The sequence below is a fragment of the Hippopotamus amphibius genome, chromosome 13 (assembly GCF_030028045.1).
Source record: "Hippopotamus amphibius kiboko isolate mHipAmp2 chromosome 13, mHipAmp2.hap2, whole genome shotgun sequence".
NCBI lineage: Eukaryota > Metazoa > Chordata > Mammalia > Artiodactyla > Hippopotamidae > Hippopotamus > Hippopotamus amphibius.
The window spans coordinates 25,947,076-25,968,645 of record NC_080198.1 but is presented as its reverse complement, the minus strand read 5'-3'; the positions used below and the strand labels follow the sequence as shown (position 1 = coordinate 25,968,645).

The window sequence follows — 21,570 nt, the reverse complement described above, 5'->3', positions numbered from 1 at the left end:
GAACCTAGGCCAGCAAAGAAAATGACCATGAAGGACCAAAGGAGTCAATTTTCCGATGTCTCATATTTGACTTAATTTGTTCTTTACTTAAAGGTTTAGATTAGGAAGGAATAAGTAAGTGTGCTCTTATAATCGCTGAACAGGGTAAGGTTTTCTTTTGCCTCGTTTAGAGCAGATGCAAAAGCCATTTTGCCATATTGCAACACAAGGTCTAAAGACCATCTGGAGAATTTATTAAAATGAAAAGGACGCAGTACAATTTGGATTACATGCTTTTATTAAAGATATGATAGACTCCATCTGATCTTTCCTATCTTTATCATCTGTAAGTTTTTTATATATATTTCTTTCCTAAAACAAGAATAAAATTATTAGAGATTGCAAACACTGCCAAGTAAAACTTTTTAAGAAAATCATAAAAATCCCTGCCAAAGCTCTACTTATACACATCAAAGAAATAAAAAACTTTCATATTGAACTGTTATTTTTTAGGAGATCTATCAGGAGGCTTCCCCCCTAAAAATGTTTTGAATGACTCAATATTCTTACCAACCAAAAAGGGAAAAGTATTTTGGGGAAAAAGTAATAAGAATTCTGAAAAAAAGAAGGGAAATAGAAGAAAAATTTTTCTAAACTATTTATTGTAAGTAGTGGTTGTGCAATACTACTAGGGGTGCAAATATCATAGACCATCTCCTTACCAATGGCGTAGGTCACATTTCTCTGCCTTTTAGCAGCTTTCTGTATTAGATTCTTCTGAGACTTAACTTGTGTTAACTCATCTATTCTTTCTTACAAAGTGATGTGGGTGGTATAGTTATTAACTCCATTTTATAGATAAGGAAACTGAGTGCCAAGAGTTTAAGGGACTTACATGCTCAAGATCACACACCTAGGAAGGGATCAAGCCAGGGTATGATGAACTCAGTCAATCTGATTCCAGAACTTGTGTCATCACCCGTTACGCTGGACTCTTGCCTGGGGAAGACCTTAGGCAAAATGTGTCCATTCCTTGGGCTCCATTTTCCTCATTCAAAAATTGCAGTGGGTGGTATGAGAATAACAGTGCTGTTGTGATCCATGAGTCTGTGAAAACAGGGAAGGGATCCAAGGAGAACACCAAGAATGATGAGCATTTTGGAAAACACAGCTAATGATGAACGACAAAAATAATCAGAATGATTGAGCCTTTGAGAGGGGAGGGTATTTTCTACCTGTGTTCATGTAATGACAGTATTAGTAGTCATAGTAGTGGTAGTAGACAATGGTGCCCATCTTTACTTTCTTCCTGCAGAGGAATTTTGTTTATATTTCAGCAAGAAAAATATTTTTGCCTAAAGCTTGTGACTTTTTCAAATTTGCAATGGAAACTGCATATCCTCTTTTTCTTGGAAAGTTATGAGGGTGCGAGAAAAATCATGACTCTGCTGTTTACTACCCATGAAAACTTAGCTGAGATTTTTAATTTCTTTGAGCCTGTGTTTTCTTGTCTGCACAAGAAGCAGCAGTCTACACTTAATCGTCGATGAGGATATTAAATGAGTTATAGCCTATGGGGGTGCTTAGCAGTCTGTCCAGCAACTATTTACTACTGAACACGTTTCAAGGGTCATTCTTATGATGACTGTTACTATTCTTCCCTGGGGTCAGTGATGAATCCTTTGACATGAGTTTTGGTCCTCTAATGTGCACATACTAAAGCCTGGTCATAATGACACAGATCTCTTTTGTTTAAAACAAAGATGGAAGTAGAAATAGTGAAAGCATTTTGTGATGTGAATTCACCTTGGCCATCCACCCTTGAAATTTTGTATCAGTTCTGATTGCATCCTATAGAACACTATCCTATTTGAATGCTAAAAACTCTGTAGGAAGCCTATGGAATCTTATTTTATGACAAAGATTTAAGGCAAACAAAAACACACATCCTTATCTGTTATTGCAGCCGTTTAAGACTGAAACAGGGCGCAACCTGATCATTGGGTGGAGAGATAATGCTATATTTATTATAAAGTTAGAGATCTTGAAAATGTTTCTACACCATCTCCTGTCCTGCGACTCCATGCAAACCAAACACACAAACAAATATTACACAAACATACTACTGGGTTTTGCTTTCACCCTAACTAGCTAAGAAAAGATTTGGAAAGATCAGGTTAGTAGTATGAGCGGAGGGTGAAAGATGTAACGTTTCAAATGACTTTCACTCATTAGTACTTCCAGTATTTTAAATATCATAATGTGTAGGTCATATTTCCTCCTGTATTAAGCTGCTATGGATAAAATTTTAAATTATTTTTTCCTTTTTGCCACAAGAGATATAGGAAGATGAAACCCAGGTATATTATTCTCTGAGACTGAGATTTAATTGTCTGAATAACTCAAGTCTGTCTATAGCAGCTTGGTACTTTGTTCTTTGGTAGTAGTTTTGATTCAAGATTAACCCTCTTTGAGATGCAAAATGGTTTGTTGAATTTTGTTTAGTTTCTTGTCTTACCAAATATTGGAGCCTGAACAAATTGGGCTTATAGTATATCCCACTACAAGGTAAGCTCTGTGAATTCAGGAATTTTGTCAAGCTGTTTACAGTTTACAGAGCAATACTAACACATATTGGCAGGCAGTACTTATGAATAAGTCAAGGTTTTTCAGCCTTGGCAACTATTGACATTTTCCGTTTGATTCTTTGTTTCAGGCAGCTGTCTTCTGCATTGTAGGATGTTGAACAACATCATTGGCCTCTACCCTCTAGATGCCAGTAGGTGCCAGTAGCACTGAACCCCCCTCCCCAGCTGTGACAACCTCAAATGTCTCAGATCATTGCCAAATGTCTCCCAGGGGAGGGAAGGGCCCCCATTGCCCTTTATTGAAACCACTGCAGCAAATAAATGAATGTACTGCCTTGACGTGTCAAAGGAAATCTTCGTAATAATAAGTTCCTGGCTGAAAAGGAAAGAAGAATTTGGAAGCTATTTGATTTATATAATCAGCATAGGGCACAAAAAATGGATCCTTTATTCTCCACCAAAGTTAACAAGATTGCTGAATCATTTTGAGAGGTTTGCTATAGTAAGAGGAAAATTATCTTTCATCATCACGGGGCAGAAGAGAAGGGGTCACCCCTCAGTCACTGAGAGTAATATTGTGGTAGTGCTTTATCATCCCTCCTACCACTCCCAGCCCAGTTTTTTAAGGAACCTAATGTTATTTCCAGGTCTGAATACAGAGGTTCTGGCCCCAAAGTCTACAAAGTATTTAACATTGCAAATGGGGTATGGAACTCTGGTTTATTTCGGTGATGCAGCTGTTGGCAGCTCATACATTTCTGGAACGTGAGAAGCATCCTCTGACAATGTGCAATTGTTGTCTAAGCGACTACATTGCCATTTGCCACAATTCTGGCTCCTTTCACATGGTGTTTGGAGGACTTGGAAAATTTGCCACCATATTAGCAAGGAGGAAAGTTGGGTGTGAAGAGAGGCCTGGGGGAATAGGCTCAGTAATCACACTTCATCCTCACCAAGTTCTCAGCTCAAATGAAACGCAAGTGGGTGGTAGTTTAAATAAATCAATCTTTCTGTCGAAAGGGATACAAATGTTTAGGTGACCTGGGGCACATTACTTAGCCTTTCTAACCTGGATATATTATCCATAAAAGAGGGGATGGCAGTGACGCTTAGATGATGCATTTAAAGCACTGAGCACAGTGGCTGGCATGCAGCGAGAACTGAATTGATATAAGCTATTATGATAATTATCATTATTAAACATATGCAGGAGGTGTTACACCTCATAAGCTAGTTGACTACGATGGAAAGAGCAAGGATTCAAGGACAGTGAAGTCACACAGGGTGGAATCTTGGTTCAGCTACTTACTAGCTGTGTGAACTCCTGTATCAATCAGCCTAGGTGATGCTGTATTTGTAGCAACAACAGACTTCAACACCTCAGTCGCTTACAACTCCAAATTCATTTCTTGCTCAGCTCCACGTCTATCAAGGTTCAGCTGCAGCTCTACTCTACATCAATCTTATGCCAAGAACCAGGCTGAACGAGTAGCCTCTGTGTAATGTTGTACATTGTGTTATCATGGTAGAAGGAATTCACAAGACGGCAAATCATGAAGGGGCTCTTGAAACATCTGCTCAGAAATTCATTCATCACTTCAGCCCACAGCCACTGACCAAAGCAAGTAACGGAGCAACTCCTAAGTTCTAAAGGGCAAGGGTATATAGTGGAGGGGCACTGCAGAGAGTGACGAGACAGTGCCACAGCCGACCACGCCTCTGACGTGGGCCTCTGAGCCTCCATCTTTGCTTCCATAGAAGTGTTAGCAGGCAGAAATTCAACTAAACATGGAGAGATTAGGAGGTGCCACTCTGCCCAAGGTATGTGATCTACGAAATCTCTCTGAGTCTTCATAACAACCAGCTAAATTGATGTAGTTGGCTCCATTCGACAGATTTTTTAAAACCTGTCTTGAGGAAGTTCAATAACCTCGCACACACAATCATATACAAAAATTGCAGGATACACACTAAGTATTTGCAGTTGCATAATGGCTTATTTTTGAAACAACTTGTTTCTAATTGTTTTAGACTCTATCTGCATGTAGGAAGAGCAGTAGGAACAAAACTGGCTGGCTGCAGATGGTGCAACTAGCCCTTCGGAGTTCTGACTCACTAACTTTCTAGTCTTTCTCCAACAAAATCCTGGGCAGGGGGTATCTACGCTGGATGCTCTTTCTTACCCAGTTTTGGCCTGCTGCCTCCCCTTCTCAGACTGCAAACTATTCTTTTCCATCTTTTCCCCCAACTCCTGAATATTAATTATTCCCCTCCCCCCACCTCCCCCCACCTCCAAACCTTTTTGGCAAATCTTTGTAGTAAACAGATGGGCTATCTGTGTTGCTGGGAGACCACTTCATACATGGAATCCAGTCCAAAGGGAGTGAGAAGGAAGGGGACATATCAACTACGTGGTAGAATGGCTAAGAGTGCTGAAGACTCCTCTTCCTCCTCCTTTTCTATTTTGAATTCAACTCTGCTTCATTCTCTGCACGCCCCTTCTATGACCCTCAAATCCGTCATCTCTAAAATGAGAATAATAGTACTACCAACCCATGGGAGTTTTCTTAATATTTAATGAAGTAATGTTTATAAAGCCTTTAATACAATTTCTGATTCACAGAAAGACTCAATTGTTTTGTTGTTATTTACTATTTGGGGCAAGCTTGGCGGACTAAGGGGGGAAGAGAGTATGAGTTGGGGTGGAGGGGACTCAGTCCTATTTATGATGGATTTGGGGAGTGTCACGACGGTTGTATCTTAGGCAAAAGATAGCAGTAGAAACAGCATGAGTTTTAAAGGAACTTAAATTCCAATCCCTGTTTAGCCCCTTATGAGCTATGTTACGTGGGCTAATTCAGCCTCAGGAAGTCTATTTTCTACTTTATTATTTTCTCCTTTAAAAAATGGGCATTATAATTCACTCCTAACCTCACAGTGGCCATGGGACTACCTGCCTGGCACACTGTCCCACATCTTCAGTCATGAGTCATTGGTTTCCCCTCTCCCCCGTAGCCCCCTTCCCCCGACCTGACCCTCTGCCTAGCCCTGAGGGAATGGGCAGTGTTCATCCTGTTCCTTGCGGTGTCCCAGCACCCGGCACTTCTTGGCCACATGGAGAACCTTCCATGAAGGCTTCAGGGGAATGACCAAGTCAGGAGTCTTTCGCTGGTGTGCAGAAGTCACCAGAACGCACACACCTCCCCACGTAAGGTGTGGGTGGCCTCTCTCTCACCTGGAAACCCCGTCCTCGGGCAGGGGAGCGTCTTACTGAGAGTGCCATCCTGCCTCCCAGCAAACCTGCTGCCCCAAAGTTGCCCTGGAGCCTGAAAGCGCGGGCGCGCGCGGCGCCGCCGACCCCAAGGTCGCGGTTGGGCCTCGCCCACCTCCTGGTTCTCCCCTCCGGACCCCGCAGCTGGCCAATGGCAGCCTCCCCCGGGCCTCCGGGCGGGCCCCCCTCCCTCCCCCTCCCCCCCTCCCCTCCCCCCTCCTCCCGCGCCGCCGCCGCCGCTCCCCTCCCCGCCCGCCCCTCCCACCCTCGCCCGCTGCGCTCGCCGCACCCGCGCGCAGGCTTCCAGAGCCCAGCGTCCGCGAGCCCGCGCCGGGCGCCCCGCTCTCCCCGGCCTCGCTCTTCCGGCTCTTTCCGAAAGGGGGCTTCTGGCCCTAAGGACGAGGACGGTGGTGGCCCTCGAACTTCATTTTCAAAGACACCGCTGGGTGACAGGCCCGAGCGAGGCGAGCTATGGACCCCGTCAGCCAGGTAAGACCGACTGGGCAGCGCGGGCGATGCCGCGGGACCTCCGGGCTCCGGATGCCGCGTCCCCAGCCCCTTCCTCACGTTGTCTCTTTCTCTCTCCTGCCTCCTTGATCCACAGCTGGCCTCAGCAGGCACCTTCCGGGCGCTGAAGGAGCCCCTTGCCTTCCTGCGAGCCCTGGAATTGGTGAGTAGCGGTGCGTGTGCGGGGAGGGGACCCAGGCAGTGAACCGGCAGGTGAGGAGAGGTCGGGTGGGGTGCTGTCTGCTCGGTTCTGCTCCAAGCCTGGGATGCAAAAGCCGCTTCCTTCAATCCTCCCCACTCCCCAGGTGCCGTTCCGGGATGGCGGGGACAGGATGGAGGGACCTGGCTTGGAGGCGGGAGCGTGGACGAATTTTTGGAGGCGCTTTGACAAGGTGGCATCTCACCTCGGCGCTTGCACGCGCGCAGGGGCTGGGGAAAGAAGCCTTCTGGGGAGACCTGGAGGGTAGCAGATGGAGGAGCTGCCGCTGGGCTCTGACTGCTCACCTGGATTATTGCGGGGGTGAGGGAGTGAGAGGAGGGATGCGGGGCTGAGCGGAGTAGCGGGGAGGGCTTGGCCAAGCTGGGAAAGTTGGTGAGCACGGGGGCAGCTCTCCGCCCCGCCCGGGATGCTGGAAGCACTGTGATCCCAGCTCCGCCGCCCGAGCTCTAGCGAGAGAGAAGCTGCGAGGCTGTGAAAGATGCTGGCGTCGAGAGCGGGACTCCTTCCTCCCATCTCAGAGTTTCTCTACTCTGGCTGCTCTCGAGGGCTTTTCAGATTTCTTCTAGAACCTCCCAGCCTTCTTTGTGGAGCTTGCTTCAGCGACTGGGCTTTAGGAAGTTATATTACTCTTCGGTTCTGTCCCCTTAAAAAACAACTTGGTAATCCTAGGGCAACTTATCTATTGGCAGGGGGGTGAGCCGCAGAAACAGTTACCCACGGGGCCACAGAGCAATGTTAGTGTTTCTGGCTTGGATGATGGTTATTCACAGTGAAATCTGCGGGTCACACATTCTCTCTTGCTAGGAGCTCTGAAAGGCAAGCGAACCTATCTGAACAGAAAGTTCAAAGCCCGTCATGTAGCATTAATCACAGGCCCTATCACTGACTAGCTGGGAAATTATGTAAGAGCATGTTCTGTCCTCCCAGATCTTAGCTCCAAGGGCCAGTATCCGGCTTTGGCAACACGACTGTGGTATGTGCTTACATGGATCATCTACAGGGTAAACACGTTTGCCTTGTTTGTAAACCTGCGTAAAAATGCACGAATATATCAACTGGACATCACATCAGGACAGCATTTGGAAGGCTTGAACTAGTGGTTTGGGGAGAGCAGTTCTAAAACTGTTTTCCTCAGAGCCAGGTTAAAGCAAGCAGGACTCACAGTCTGGGCAGCTTTCAGCTGACTTTCTCAGAGTTCTGTCCACATTCATTCATTCAGCCGTGCAATAAACATTCTCTGCGGAAGAGTGATTTTTTTGCTCAGTGTAAAAGCTCCATTGTCAAGCCATTGACTCTCAAAACAAAATTCAAAGACCTGACATCATTTCTGACATAATCTCTTATCTTTTCCCACTGTCACTGTCATTCACCTGAAATATTAGTTTGTATCCCCTTCAGTCCTGGTACAATCTTATTTCATGCCCCCCCCCAACACTAACCCCCCCAAACAGCCTTTACAAATATATTTCAAACTGTTGTAAACCTGGATGAATTTTCTTCAATGCAGATTTATAGACATCAAAAAAAAATTTATGGAAGGTGGGTGCTCAGGAACCTGCATTTTAAACAAGCTCTCTGGATAACTTTTATGCACATTAAAGTTAGAGGACTACCACTCTAAGCTATACAAGCAGCCCCCCAAACTCCAAAGCACTTTTTTACCTTAAGGCTCTTGTTATTCTTGTTCATACCGTATGGAATGCCCTCACAGCCCAAGCCGAGAACAGATGTTTGTCTTTTACCCTCAGCTTAAATATTACCTCCTCAGTGAAGATTTCTCTCATATTTGCTTCTTCCCCTTTCCTCCACCCCAAACTGAATGATTCACCCCACTCTTTGGGCTTCCATTACATCTTATCCATTCATTCATTCATGAGAACTTATCACACTGCCTTATAGTTGTTTTTTCTTGGTGTGTGTGTGAGAGAGAGATGGGGGTGGGGGAAGGGAGAACTTATTACATTTAAAACATTTTTTAAAATTTATGTATAGTTGATTTCTTCTCTCTCTTCTGGGCCTTTAAGACTCTAAGGAAGAAGGGATTTTGCTTATAAATCAGTGATGAGCCTCTCATTTGTGGGAGAGAACCTGAATAAGGGACCAGTAAAACCTTAAAATGTCAGATAAGTTCGCTGATCACTGCCTTTTGAAAGAGCTAAGGTCGAGAGATGTGAGCAGGAAGATGGACGGTTTGAGAAAGTTAATCAAAGTGGAGAAAGGAAAGTAACTCTTCTGTGCGTCCTGTGCGTCCTGTGCGTGAAGAGCCTCTCCGAGGTCTCTGTTTTCTGTGGGAGATAGTGACGAGAGAGAGCTCTAGCTCTTCCATGGCAGGAAATTTGTTCTGTTTCTGTGTTCCCCACAGGTGCCTTTCATGGTAAACAGTAGTGATCAGCAAAAAGTGTAAATTGAGCATGACAGAGCACTAAAACACCCCCATGTCTCCTGTTCTTGGGGGAACAGCTTTGAAGTTGGCAGTCTTGAAAGTCTTTGAACTACAGTTCTTTTTATTTTTTAGTATTTATCCTGTAGAAGTAAAAATATGTGTAAATATCTCTGTTCAAGGCTATCTACTGCAACATCGTTTGTAGAGGAAAGAACTGGAAACAATTAGTAAGTCCATTGACAGGAAAATCATTAACGTATGATTCATGCATGCTTTGAAATATTATACTGTCATTAAAAAGATGAGTTGAATTACTATGCATTGCTGTGAAGGTCAGGTCAGTGTATGTAATTGTGTTCGATAAAATTATTAAGTACAGAAAAAATGAGTTTCAGTCTTAGTATTTGATGAAATTGTTATATGGAAAAAAGCGGTTTTCAGTTTTCCTTCTTTTAATCAACACATGGAAAATGTATTCAGTCAGATTTCAGACTAATGTATAGCATATAGTGTTTTTGTAAAACTAAAAGCAGAAAATATAGTTTTGTGTGTGAATGTGTGTATGTGTGTGTGTGTAATTTGTATAAGCATAGATGTATACCTCTGAACTGTTAAAATTGATATTTTTCCCAAAGGGTGTAATCGAGGTTCAGTGGGGAGAGGAGAGGGTAAAGGAAAGCTGTGGTTTGCAGGAAAAATCACAGGCACATCACTTGTCCACAGTTGTGCACATGAGTAATTAAAAAAAACCCTCATATTTAAAATGATTTCCTATGGATTGACCATACGAAGCAGAATTACTTCTAAAAACATTGTCCACTTTGAGATTTATTGCCTTGGGGGGAAAATGCACTTTATTGATGTGTTCTTTGCTTAGGAAGGGCTCCTGGATACAGTAGATTTAAAGTTTAAAGAACATATAAAAGTCAAGCCTTCATGGAAAAAGCTTTAGCCAATTTCAAAGACCTTGTGGCAAAACTCCCAAATCCTTAATCTCTAGTTAAATGAGGTCAGAGGACTTTTCACTATCTTTTGGGTCAAAACCACAATTCAGGACACAGCACTGACTCTGGTGGTCTGTTTCATCTATTCCCCGATAATAAAATAGGTCCACAAAAATGCCTTAAACCATCATTTAGAGATGGCAAAAAATTTTTTTTAATTGAATTTACCTTACTTCTCAAACTTATTAAGTTGGTATAGCATCCTACCTTCTACTGATCACTTTTATTTTGCTACTTCATTTCTTTGCCAATAGAATTTTGGGCTGCTTTTTTTCCTTTTCCTTTTAAAACATTTTTGTTAATACATTCTTTCTTCTCTCTACTATTTACAAGGCTCTGGATTTGCAACTGTGCATTTATGTGTAATGGAATGTGGGGACCCCAACAGGTCCAAATTGTCTAGGACTAGAACTGGTGCGCATGTAAGGGCATCAGAGGGACTTGAGCTCCCTCAAATGATATTTGCTGGACTGGCCAGTCCAGACTCCGTCCCTCTAGACGGAGGCAACTGTTGGGGCAACTTTCTTGATTCCTCTAATTCTTATTCTTTGACATCCATCCCCCATTTGGCTATACTGTTTCTGCTACAACCCCTGGACTCATATCTCCATTCTGCCTTTCTTTTCTGCCTTCCCGAAGGAGGCCAGCTAATCCAGAGATGCAGCATGTCTGATGTACGAGGTATAGAGCTCCTTGACTTAAATGGAGGCATCTGCTTCCATAATCTTCATTCCTGAATCTAAATTCTGATCTATGTTTTCCAGACATCCTACTGCTTGCTTGACATCAGTAGCATTTCTCATCATGTTATTGATAATAACACAGTAAGCATATTATAATGTAATGTAATATAATATAATATAATTAGTTATCATTTTAAACCCTTAAGAAGTACAGTAGCTACCTCTGTCATGCAGGCTTCAGAAGAGGCATTATATTCCATTGCTTTCCGTACATGATGATGTATGAATGTATTGAATCTGTATGGCTTACATTCCCATTTCACCATGGAATTCAAGGAATGTTTATAACTCATCAAGGACAAAATTGTAGAAAACGGCAAAGCCAAGATTTGAGCATTCTCACTCCAAACTGTATTCTCTTAAATGCTACACTCTTCTGCTTCCTTCAGTGTGGCAGGCACCTGCCATCCCTTATCCTTAATTCTCAAAGAAACATTAAAAGGCAGATGCTATCCTATTTTGCAGTGTTTACCTCACCCACTCTGATGTGTATTTCAGGTCTTTTCTGAAAATGCCAAGGAGTGTTTATATTTAGAGACTAACTCAACAGACATCAATTATCTTTGATATTCTTTTATTTTCTGTTGGTTATTAATTAACCAAGATAGAGTAGGTTCAAATTAAAAATCAGTATCTTTTCATTTAAAATACGTAGGAAAAAAATTTGATTATAAAACCAATAATTTAATCTTCTTTTATGGGTCTTTTTTTCTATTTTCTTAAAAATACCTGTGCATGAGTCAGACAACTGTTTTTTTCTAAGCACACACAAGACAGGCGTTCTAACATACAGCTTGTTTAAATTATGAGCAGCAATCTGCCTTTGAGGGTGTGATGTAATTTCAAAGCTACATGAATTTGGATTTAATTATAACTTCTAGCCTCTCAATTAGTGACAAAAATCATGTGCAACTGGAATATGAATCAATACATACACTTTTCATAAAAGAGCAACTCCTCAGTGGGCTAATGGATTTGTCCCTTCATGCTTTTCTGAGTTTCATTGAGATAATTGGTATTTGGTCCCACGAGTACAGAAAAAAAAAGACAAAATACTGTTTATGGATTTGAATCCCAGTTTTATTCTTTCACTAGCTTGGTGACTTGGGCAATTTATTTAACTTTATTAGGTATCATTTTTCTCATCTATAAAATGGGACTGGAATTCAGTAGTTACTGCTGTTGAGGAGTATTAGGTGAAGACACGTGGGTCAGGTCATTTTTTTCTGTGCTGGTTGCCACATCTTAGCAAGCACCAAAAAAAAAAACAAAAGCAGTTTTTAAACCGCTATTTACATAAAGGAAGTCATCAAATCCAGTGCTTCTGCATACTGTGTTATGTTACAGTCCAGTTTTGTGTGCTTTACTACACGGTTTGGTTACAGGACTTCTGTGCATTGTAAACATAAACGGCATGGAAAAGGTTAAATACCTGTGTGCAGATTGTAAGATCTGGTCCGGACTTGCTGTGTATATTGTAACGTTAAATGAAAAAGAACCCCCCTTTGTATTATAGTCTTGCAGTCTTATGTATGATAAACGGTTGAATAATTTGTCAAAAAAAAAAAAAATGGGACTGACAATATCAATGGTTGCTACTTCAAAGGGTGGTCATCAATGACCTAAGTCACAGAAACCACCTTGCACAGTGCCTGGGCGATAAAAAGTGCTCAACAAATGATTGTGAAGGTGGTGATGATTATGATTGTGACAATAACTATTTGAGTGATTCTGGGAATGATGAAGAAAGAGGAAGTAGAAATCTACCGGAGAGTAATTTACAACATTATGGCAACCTCTTGCAAGTTAGAGTCTTGGCAAAATTCTGACCTAGAAAATTTATATTCACACTTGCGTGTGCCTCTTTTAAGCCCCTCACCCCTTTTACCATGCTACCAGGGATTTTTTTTTTTTTTACCATAGCAGTTTTGACTCTCCAGAGAATTGCTTCTTGGAATAGTTGCATTCAAGGAACATTCCAGAGAGGCCAGTGTTGGACCTAAAGGAAGAGGTCTAATACAAGAATTTCAGCAATTTAGTTCTCAGGATTTATTTTTTTGTTGCGGTGTGGGGAGGCAATTTTCCTGATTGTTCTGAAATAGCCATTGCTAATTCTTGAAAAAGTGACGTGTATCCAACTGAATTCTCCCAGGTGTAAACCACACCCTAATACCCAGGTACAGTAGGCCCTTGGGAGCCACACAAATAAAAAATAGGAGAAGATCCCTGCACTCATGCTCAAGCAGAAACATCACCCTTAGTGCTCTTTTCCCCAGAGGATTCACATGTCTTCCTAATCCAGGTAAGAAAAATAGTCTTATGGTAATATAAAAAAATTTTAAAAGCCTCTAAGGAATATATCTACAGAACCATGACTTTCCTTTGAATCTTTACCTTCTGCAGGCATGTCTTTGACCTTGACTGTATATGTAATTATTCTCATTGGTTCCTTTAGCTTAGCCATCCTGTGAGAACCTCACTTCCTCACTGAAATTTGGGGACAATACCCCTTGCCTACCTTCTCATAGTTTTGGAAATCTTACGTAAGAGCAAGCTTGCAGAACACTTTGTGAACTACTAAATTGTCCTGCAAAAGTAAAAGATAATTGTGATCATGATGATGGTGGTGATAAAGGAGCAATTTTCCAGTCTGGGTGACTCTGGATATCATGAAATAATTGGTGAAGGTGGAGGTGTGAAGTGATCTCTGCTCCCTGCAGGGCTGAGCCCTCTCAACCACTCTCCATCCTATAGCCTTTGCCCCAGTCTCTTTGGAACCCACAAGAGAGAATCATGCTGCCTGTTGAAACTGCATCATAAAAACTTGGAGGAAGACCACCTTCCCCACGTTTAGCTCTTTTACTAAAAGCCTGTTTCTTGCTCTGTACACATTTCCTATTTATTAGATGGGGGGCCTGGTGATGGTTTCTTGCTGGGCTGATGAACTTTTGCACTGCCCTTTCCTGTGCTTAGAACACACATTCTCTCTTTTCACTGAACCCCTTTTAGCTGTCAAATGCTTCTTGTCTTTTCAGGTGTCAGTTTAGATGTCACTTCTTTTGGGAGGGTCTCTCTGAGTAGGGAGGTCCCTCTAGGTGAAGACAGCCTCCTGATGGCTCCCAGGACACACTTTTTAGTGACTTTTTTTTTTTTTTTTTAACATTTTAGCTCCTCAACCAGACTAAAGGCTGTGTAAAACAAGGATCCTGCTTGTCTTGTTCATCAGTACATTCTAAGCACCTAACACAGTGCTTGACACATGGTAGGAATACCTCCAGGGGCATTCAGAAGTCCCACCAGAATACTCAGGCAATTGAATATAGGAACCAGGCAGTTGATTATATGCAATATCCTGAGATAAACCATAATGGAAAAGAATATAAAAAAGAATGTATATATATGTATAACTGAATCACTTTGCTGTATAGCAGAAATTAACACAACGTTGTAAATCAACTATACTTCAAAAAAAACCCCAAAACATCCAAGCAGTAGGTGCTTTGTAAGTATTGGTTGAAGGAAGTTAGGGAGAAAAGGAGGGAGGAAAGGGAATAGAGAATGAATAAATGAATCCTTGCAAACACATTGGATGGGGTGTCAGTCACCTTTCATGATCTCCATTGTGAAGAGGAATTGCAGGGCCTCCCACGGAAACAGAGGTTTAGCTGTCAGTCTTGGTTGTGGAGGACAGTAACTTCTGACTCAGCTGTCAAGGAAAGAGGGCAGCTGCAAGCATGCCCATTGCACAGCACGGGAGGAGAAAGAACTCTTAGGGAAATAGGGAAATAAACGCGTGAGGACTGGCACAGGCCTCAGGTTCAAGGCAACACCTTAGCAAGAGTGCTGCCAGCCTGGTGCCTTGGCTGTTGTCCCACTGCCCTCTTGGTGTGTTCCCTTCCTGCTGCCTGTTGAGCTCATCCTTTGTGTGATTCTCACCTCACATCCTAAGAGAAGGAATACGATTGACCCAGGAGATAATCTATTCAGTTGGGACACAACTGTCAGCCCCAGGCCCTATCAGGCTATGGATTGGCTGCCCTGGGCCAGAGGTTCACTGCGAATCCTGTCACTTGTGGCCTGAATACAAAGGGTCATGAGATTCAAAACATGCCCCCTAGACTGTTCTTTCAGCTGGAGCCGGGGGAGGGACAGTTCTTTAAGTCCAGGACACTTTAGGGACAGGGAGAGGTGTACATGTCTGGTGAACAAGGAAGGTAGCACTGGTTGTTTTCTCAAGGAGAAGATGTTGCATCTTTGAGATTTGGAGAGCAACCTTCTTGGAATTTGCTCTGATGAGGGGCCATTGAGGGGCTCCACACTGATAATGTGATCTGGAGGGGGTGCGCCTTTGCCCCTTCAGCACATGGGCTCTACCAGCTTGTGCTGCTTGTTCATCAGTTGAAAAGTCTCTTTCTGAAAATAACGGTGGGGTTTTTCCCTAGTCATGAGACAGCCCATTCGTGAACCCCAAACAACACGTACTCCATCTTTGTTCGTGTATTGGTAGGTTAATTCAACACTGGCCCTCAATGTTAGGAGACTGCATTAATTAGTGCATCTGTTATCTTGTGTTTATTAACATGGCAGAAAGGAGAAAAACATGAATGAATGGGTTTTGTTGGCTTTTTTTTTTGTTTTTTGGTTTGGTTTTAATTTAATATCCCTATGCTAATGAAATGTTTTATCCTGAGTGTTTACTCATGGAAGAGTCATTGGCTTGCCTGGTGTGATGGGTCCTGTCTGTTTCAGGAAGGGGAAGAGAGGAATTGGTTGACAAGCAAGAATCCTGTGAAAAACCTGGAAGGTAGCGTGGGCCTTGAAGGAGCCTGGGCTTTGGAATGAGCCTTTTGCTGGAGGGCTGGCTCTTCATTCCAGCTGTGGGACACTGAGCAGATTACATGATCCTGCTGGTCCTCGGGTCTGAAGCCATCAAATGAACGTCATGAGAGCCCCATCTTTGGGTTGCTATGAGGATTCAGTGAGACACTGTTCATCAGCTCCCCAGCAGAGCGTCTGGTTTAGACTGAGGCTCCCTGGCTGTAACTAAGGAAGAGGTTGTTAAAGACGATAACATGCTACCTATAAATACAGTTAAGCATTCCAGAAATCCCTAGGACTGTATAAACCTCAAGTTTGCTCAATATGTTATCACCATATTGTTTTTTATTTCCATTCTTCTCTCTTTATTGTGAGATGATCATAAAATATACACAAGTAGTAGTAACACTAACACACGGAAACAGCACTTAACCTGAGTGCTCTACCTGTGTTATTTCACTTGATCTCACAATTGCTTTTGAAGGACCAAATAATAACCCTTTTTCTATGTGAGGAAACTGAGGCCTGGAGAGGGCAATCAGCTTGCTTAAAATCATACAGCAGACGTGTAAGAGAGTCAGGACTTGAACCCAGGCAGCTAGATGCCAGACCCCTTGATCTTAGTCATTTTTCTATGTTACCTCCCATTAATGGTGATCACTCATTACCTCTAGATCTTGAAGTTAAATGATTTCCCCAATGAAAACAGTGGGGACAATGTATATATAATTTCCTCTTAAATTCATGTCTTCTTATTCCTCATCCTAGTCCCTTTCTACTATCTTATGTTGTCAGAGCACAAAGAAAAATGTAAATGCTCATCCCCGTAATGACTAAGGATGTCCAGACCTTCTCAGGGACCTTTTTCCATCTCAAAAATACTCCTAACCCCTGAGAAAATTTGACTGATCTGTGTATCTCTTCTAACAAAATCTTTATTCACTGATCCATTGTATAAAGAAATTCAGATTCAGGAATGTGTTTGTTGAAACATGCCTGTAAAGAGTTCTGTAGAATTCAGAAAAGCTGTGGATATTTAGCAAGATAATGATCCGTAAATTCTTTTTGTATGCCTGATAAATTACTTGAGTCAAAGAGATTAATTCCATCATGGATACAGGAAGAGCAAATGAATTTTGTCTGCCCATTGTGTGTGTGCGTGCATGTGTGTGTTCACGCGCGCGTGTGTGTGTGTGTGTGTGTGTGTGTGTGTGTGAGGTGTCATCCTTTGGATTTGTTACTTCAAAGAATTTATGTGCTAAATAAGAAGACATACCCCCTATGGCTTTAATAAGAAGTGCTCACACATCCTTCTGGTCTACCATGAGACTGCCTGGCTGTGCTTTCATGCCCTTAATTCACCTGATGGCTTTGCCTGCACTCGATAGACAGTTGGCATTACCCATGGAACCCTTCCTGAAGCGGAGATCTAGAAGAATTGAGAAGGTAGAAGTGTTAGATTAGAGGAAAAAGTGATACCAGAATATTACTAGGCACAAATCCATCCTATGAGTGCAGAATGGAACTCCTGAGAGATATTTAAACTAGAAAAGGAGTGGCTTGAAGAGTAGAGATTGTGACTGTGATTTGGAGTGTGCTGGCTTTAGAACCACATTAACTTGGGTTCAACCAGAGACCTTGAGTGTGTTCAAGGGCAGATCAACCTTACTGAATCTCATGTTCCTCAGGGATTTTACTAAAAGATATGTTTACATGTTAAAAATGAATTCATGACTGAAAACCTTGGACAAACCCTTTCTGTCCCCAACTCTCAACTTCTTGAACTGTAAAGTGAGGATAACATCTAGAACACAGACTTGTGAAACAAAATGGGCCAACACATATGAAAGTTCCCATCACAGGGCTCAATAAATATTGAATGTTCCCAGATCTAGAAAACTAAAGCTCAGGTATCTGGGGACTCTTTACTCTAGAAGCAATGCCTGATATGTTACCTTTAGTTTTCATCTACAGCTGAGATGTTTGAGGAAAGGGAGAAGGCATATTTTTATGTTTCATAATCATTGACTAGACTGTGTAGAAGAACTTTTGTCGTCAGAATCACATCACAGATTCTATTTATGAAGCAATTGAAAGCAAAACATGATTATGTATTTGAAATGTTTTAGATGACTTGCTTCATTGGTTAAAAAAGAACAATATGTGAATACGTGTGAAATTGTGGCGTTAAACTAGGTATTCAGGGGAAAAGACTGCTTATTAGCAAGAATGATGAATTTGAAGTATACATATTGTTCATACTTTTATTATTATTTTATTATTATTTTTTAAAATTTATTTATTTTTATTTTTTGGCTGCATTGGGTCTTCGTTGATATGGGTGGGCTTTCTCTAGTTGGGGCGAGCAGGGGCTGTTCTTCGTTGTGGTGTGTGTGTGGGCTCAGTAGTTGTGGCGCACGGGCATAGTTGCTCCGCGGCATGTGGGATCTTCCCGGACCAGGGCTTGAACCTGTGTCCCCTGCATTGGAAGTCAGAGTCTTAACCACTGTGCCACCAGGGAAGTCCTATTATTATTTTAAATTGCTGGCTCCTTTTTGTTTTCTTTTTAATAGCTGGCTTTCTTCATTACATTTCCCTCATTTGTTAACAGAAAGAATAACTGGGTTTGACTGTCAGCTCCACCACTGACAAGCTATGTGACCTTGGGCACCTTACTTAACCCCTCAGGGCCTTTCATTTACATAAGAGTAGAAATAATAATGATTAGCAGGAAGAATTATTGTGTTGGTTAAATGAGATAACACTTGCAAAGAGTAAAGGCACTTAGCAAGTACTCAATACATTTTTATTTCCTTTCCTTCGTTCCCCTAGAATATGTTTTACTGTCAATGCAAATTTCTCAAGAATTTGTGAAATTCTGGAAAATTTCACAAGAGGCTTTTTGTTTCTCTAGGTGTTCCTAGGTATTCTTGTGTCCCCCCCACCCCCCTCATACACACACACGTGCATTCTTTGTACTAAAGGCCGTAAAGAGCAGATACCTAAGCCAAATGAATTCAAATGGGACAATACGATCTGGCAGGTGTGGTTGGCAAGGAGAGAATGATTAGATTGGGTCATCAAGTCCTCAGTCAGTGTCCCAGACACATTGGATCCCCAGGCTGTCTGCAGGCTTTGGCTAGATGACCATGAATTTGTGAAGCTTTTCTGAAAGGAATAACATACTTCTTTATTTTAAAGAAAGACAAAGCCCCCACAAATAGTGGGAGTTCACTAAATGACTGTAAATAAATGAGCTCTTGTTATGTGCCAGGCTGTCCTAAATCAGTGGTATGTACATTATATACACAATTTCATTCACATCTCACATTGGCCTTATAAGGTCCACTTGCCCAAAGCTACAGAGCTGATAGGTGACCAAGACAAGATTTCAAGCCACGGCTGTTTGACCTCCTGCCTCTCCCATATCTGCTGTGATCTAAACATGCCAAGTATTTGTGTATTGGGGGGTAGATTTCTTTTGACTTGCTGTTTACAGTCATTTTAAAAATTATTTTATTTGTTTATTTATTTAGGCTGCGCCATGTCTTAGTTGTGGCACGTGGGATCTTTAGTTGTGGCACGCATGTGGGGGCTAGTTCCCCGACCAGGAATCGAACCTGGGCCCCCTGCATTGGAAGCATGGAGTCTTACCCACTGAGCCACCAGGGAAGTCCCTTTACAGCCATTTTTATGCTTAAGTTATTTGTTTAGTAATTTAAAATCACAAAATATAAGCAAAAGTTAGTAAACCATCAAAATCACCCAATGTCCTTCCACTGGGAGACAACTAAGGTGAATATTTCGAAAAGTATTTTTTCAGACATGTTGGTATTCCTTTTTTCCCTGAAAAAAAAAAATGATGTGTTAGATTGCTAGGGCTGCCATAACAGCACAACAAACTAGGTAGCTTTAACAACAGAAATTTATTGTCTCATAGTTCTGGAGACCAGAGGTCTGAGATCAAGGTGTGGGCAGAGTTGGTTCCTTCTGAAGGCCAGGAAGGAGAATCTGTTCTATACCTTTCTCCTAGTTTCTGGTAGCTTGCTGTCAATCTTTGGTGTTCCTTAACTTGTAGGTAATGTATTGCCTGAATTTCTGCCTCTGTCTTCACATGGTGTTCTCCCTGTGTGTATATCTGTATCCAAATATCCCTTTTTATTTTTTTTATTTTTTTTTATTTTTTGGGGGGTACACCAAGTTCAATCATCTGTTTTTATACACATATCCCCGTATTCCCTCCCTTCCTTGACTCCCCCCACCTCGAGTCCCCCCCCCCAGTCCTCTAAGGCATCTTCCATCCTCGAGTTGGACTCCCTTTGTTATACAACAACTTCCCACTGACTATCTATTTTACAGTTGGTAGTATATATATGTCTGTGCTACTCTCACTTCGTCTCAGTTTCCCCTTCACCCCCCGCCCCCTCCCATACCTCGAGTTCTCCAGTCCATTCCCTGTATCTGCGTCCTTGTTCTTGTCCCTGAGTTCATCAGTACCATTTTTAGATTCCGTATATGAGTTAGCATACAATATTTGTCCTTCTCTTTCTGACTTACTTCACTCTGTATGACAGATTGTAGTTCTATCCACCTCATGACATATAGCTCCATCTCATCCCTTTTTATAGCTGAGTAATATTCCATTGTGTATATATGCCACATCTTCTGTATCCATTCATTTGTTGATGGGCATTTAGGTTGCTTCCATGTCCTGGCTATTGTAAATAGTGCTGCAATAAACATTATGGTACAAGTTTCTTTTGGGATTATGGTTTTCTTTGGGTATATGCCCAGTAGTGGGATTACTGGATCATATGGTAGTTCTATTTGTAGTTTTTTAAGGAACCTCCAAATTGTTTTCCATAGTGGCTGTACCAACTTACAGTCCCACCAACAGTGCAGGAGAGTTCCCTTTTCTCCACACCCTCTCTAACATTTGTTGTTTCCAGATTTTGTGATGATGGCCATTCTGATCGGTGTGAGGTGATACCTCATTGTGGCTTTGACTTGCATTTCTCTGATGATGAGTGAAGTTGAGCATCTTTTCATGTGTTTGTTGCCCATCTGTATGTCTTCTTTGGAGAAATGTCTATTTAGGTCTTCTGCCCATTTGTGGATTGGGTTATTTGCTTTTTTGGTATTAAGCTTCATGAGCTGCTTGTATATTTTGGAGGTTAATCCTTTGTCCGTTGTTTCATAGGCAATTATTTTTTCCCATTCTGAGGGTTGGCTTTTAGTCTTGTTTATGGTTTCTTTCGCTGTGCAAAAGCTTTTAAGTTTCATGAGGTCCCATTTCTTTATTCTTGATTTTATTTCCATGATTCTAGGAGGTGGGTCCAAAAGGATCTTGCTTTGATGTATGTCATAGAGTGTTCTGCCTATGTTTTCCTCTAGGAGTTTTATAGTGTCTGGCCTTACATGTAGGTCTTTAATCCATCTTGAGTTTATTTTTGTGTATGGTGTTAGGAAGTGTTCTAATTTCATTCTTTTGCATGTTGCTGTCCAATTTTCCCAGCACCACTTATTGAAGAGGCTGTCTTTTTTCCATTGTATATTTGTGCCTCCTTTGTCAAAGATAAGGTGCTTGGGCTTACTTCTGAGTTCTCTATTCTATTCCATTGATCTTCCTTTCTCTTTTTGTGCCAGTACCATACTGTCTTGATCACTATGGCCTTGTAGTATAGTTTGAAGTCAGGAAGCCTGTTTCCACCAACTCCATTTTTCCTTCTCAAGATTGCTTTGGCTATTCGGGGTCTTTTGCGTTTCCATACAAATCGTAAGATTTCTTGCTTTAGTTCTGTGAAAAATGCCATTGGTAATTTGATCAGGATTGCATTGAATCTGTAAATTGCTTTGGGTAGTACAGTCATTTTCACGATATTGATTCTTCCAATCCAGGAACATGGTATGTCCCTCCATCTGTTTGTGTCATCTTTGATTTCTTTCATCAATGTCTTAAAGTTTTCTGCATACAGATCTTTTGCCTCCTTAGATGGGTTTATTCCTAGGTATTTTATTCTTTTTGTTGCAATGGTGAATGGGAGAGTTTCCTTAATT

The 21,570-nt window shown here is 41.9% G+C and overlaps 1 protein-coding gene across 1 annotated transcript in view; it reads left to right on the top strand.

Moving 5' to 3' along the window:
* The first annotated feature begins 6,309 nt into the window (after positions 1-6,309).
* The window catches only part of SYNPR (synaptoporin), a 300,920-nt gene continuing 285,659 nt past the window's right edge, over positions 6,310-21,570 (top strand). Inside the window, exons 1-2 of the mRNA XM_057706221.1 lie at positions 6,310-6,327; positions 6,443-6,508. Of these exons, the coding sequence (XP_057562204.1) occupies positions 6,310-6,327; positions 6,443-6,508 (84 nt within the window). The remainder of the gene's footprint in view (positions 6,328-6,442; positions 6,509-21,570) is intronic.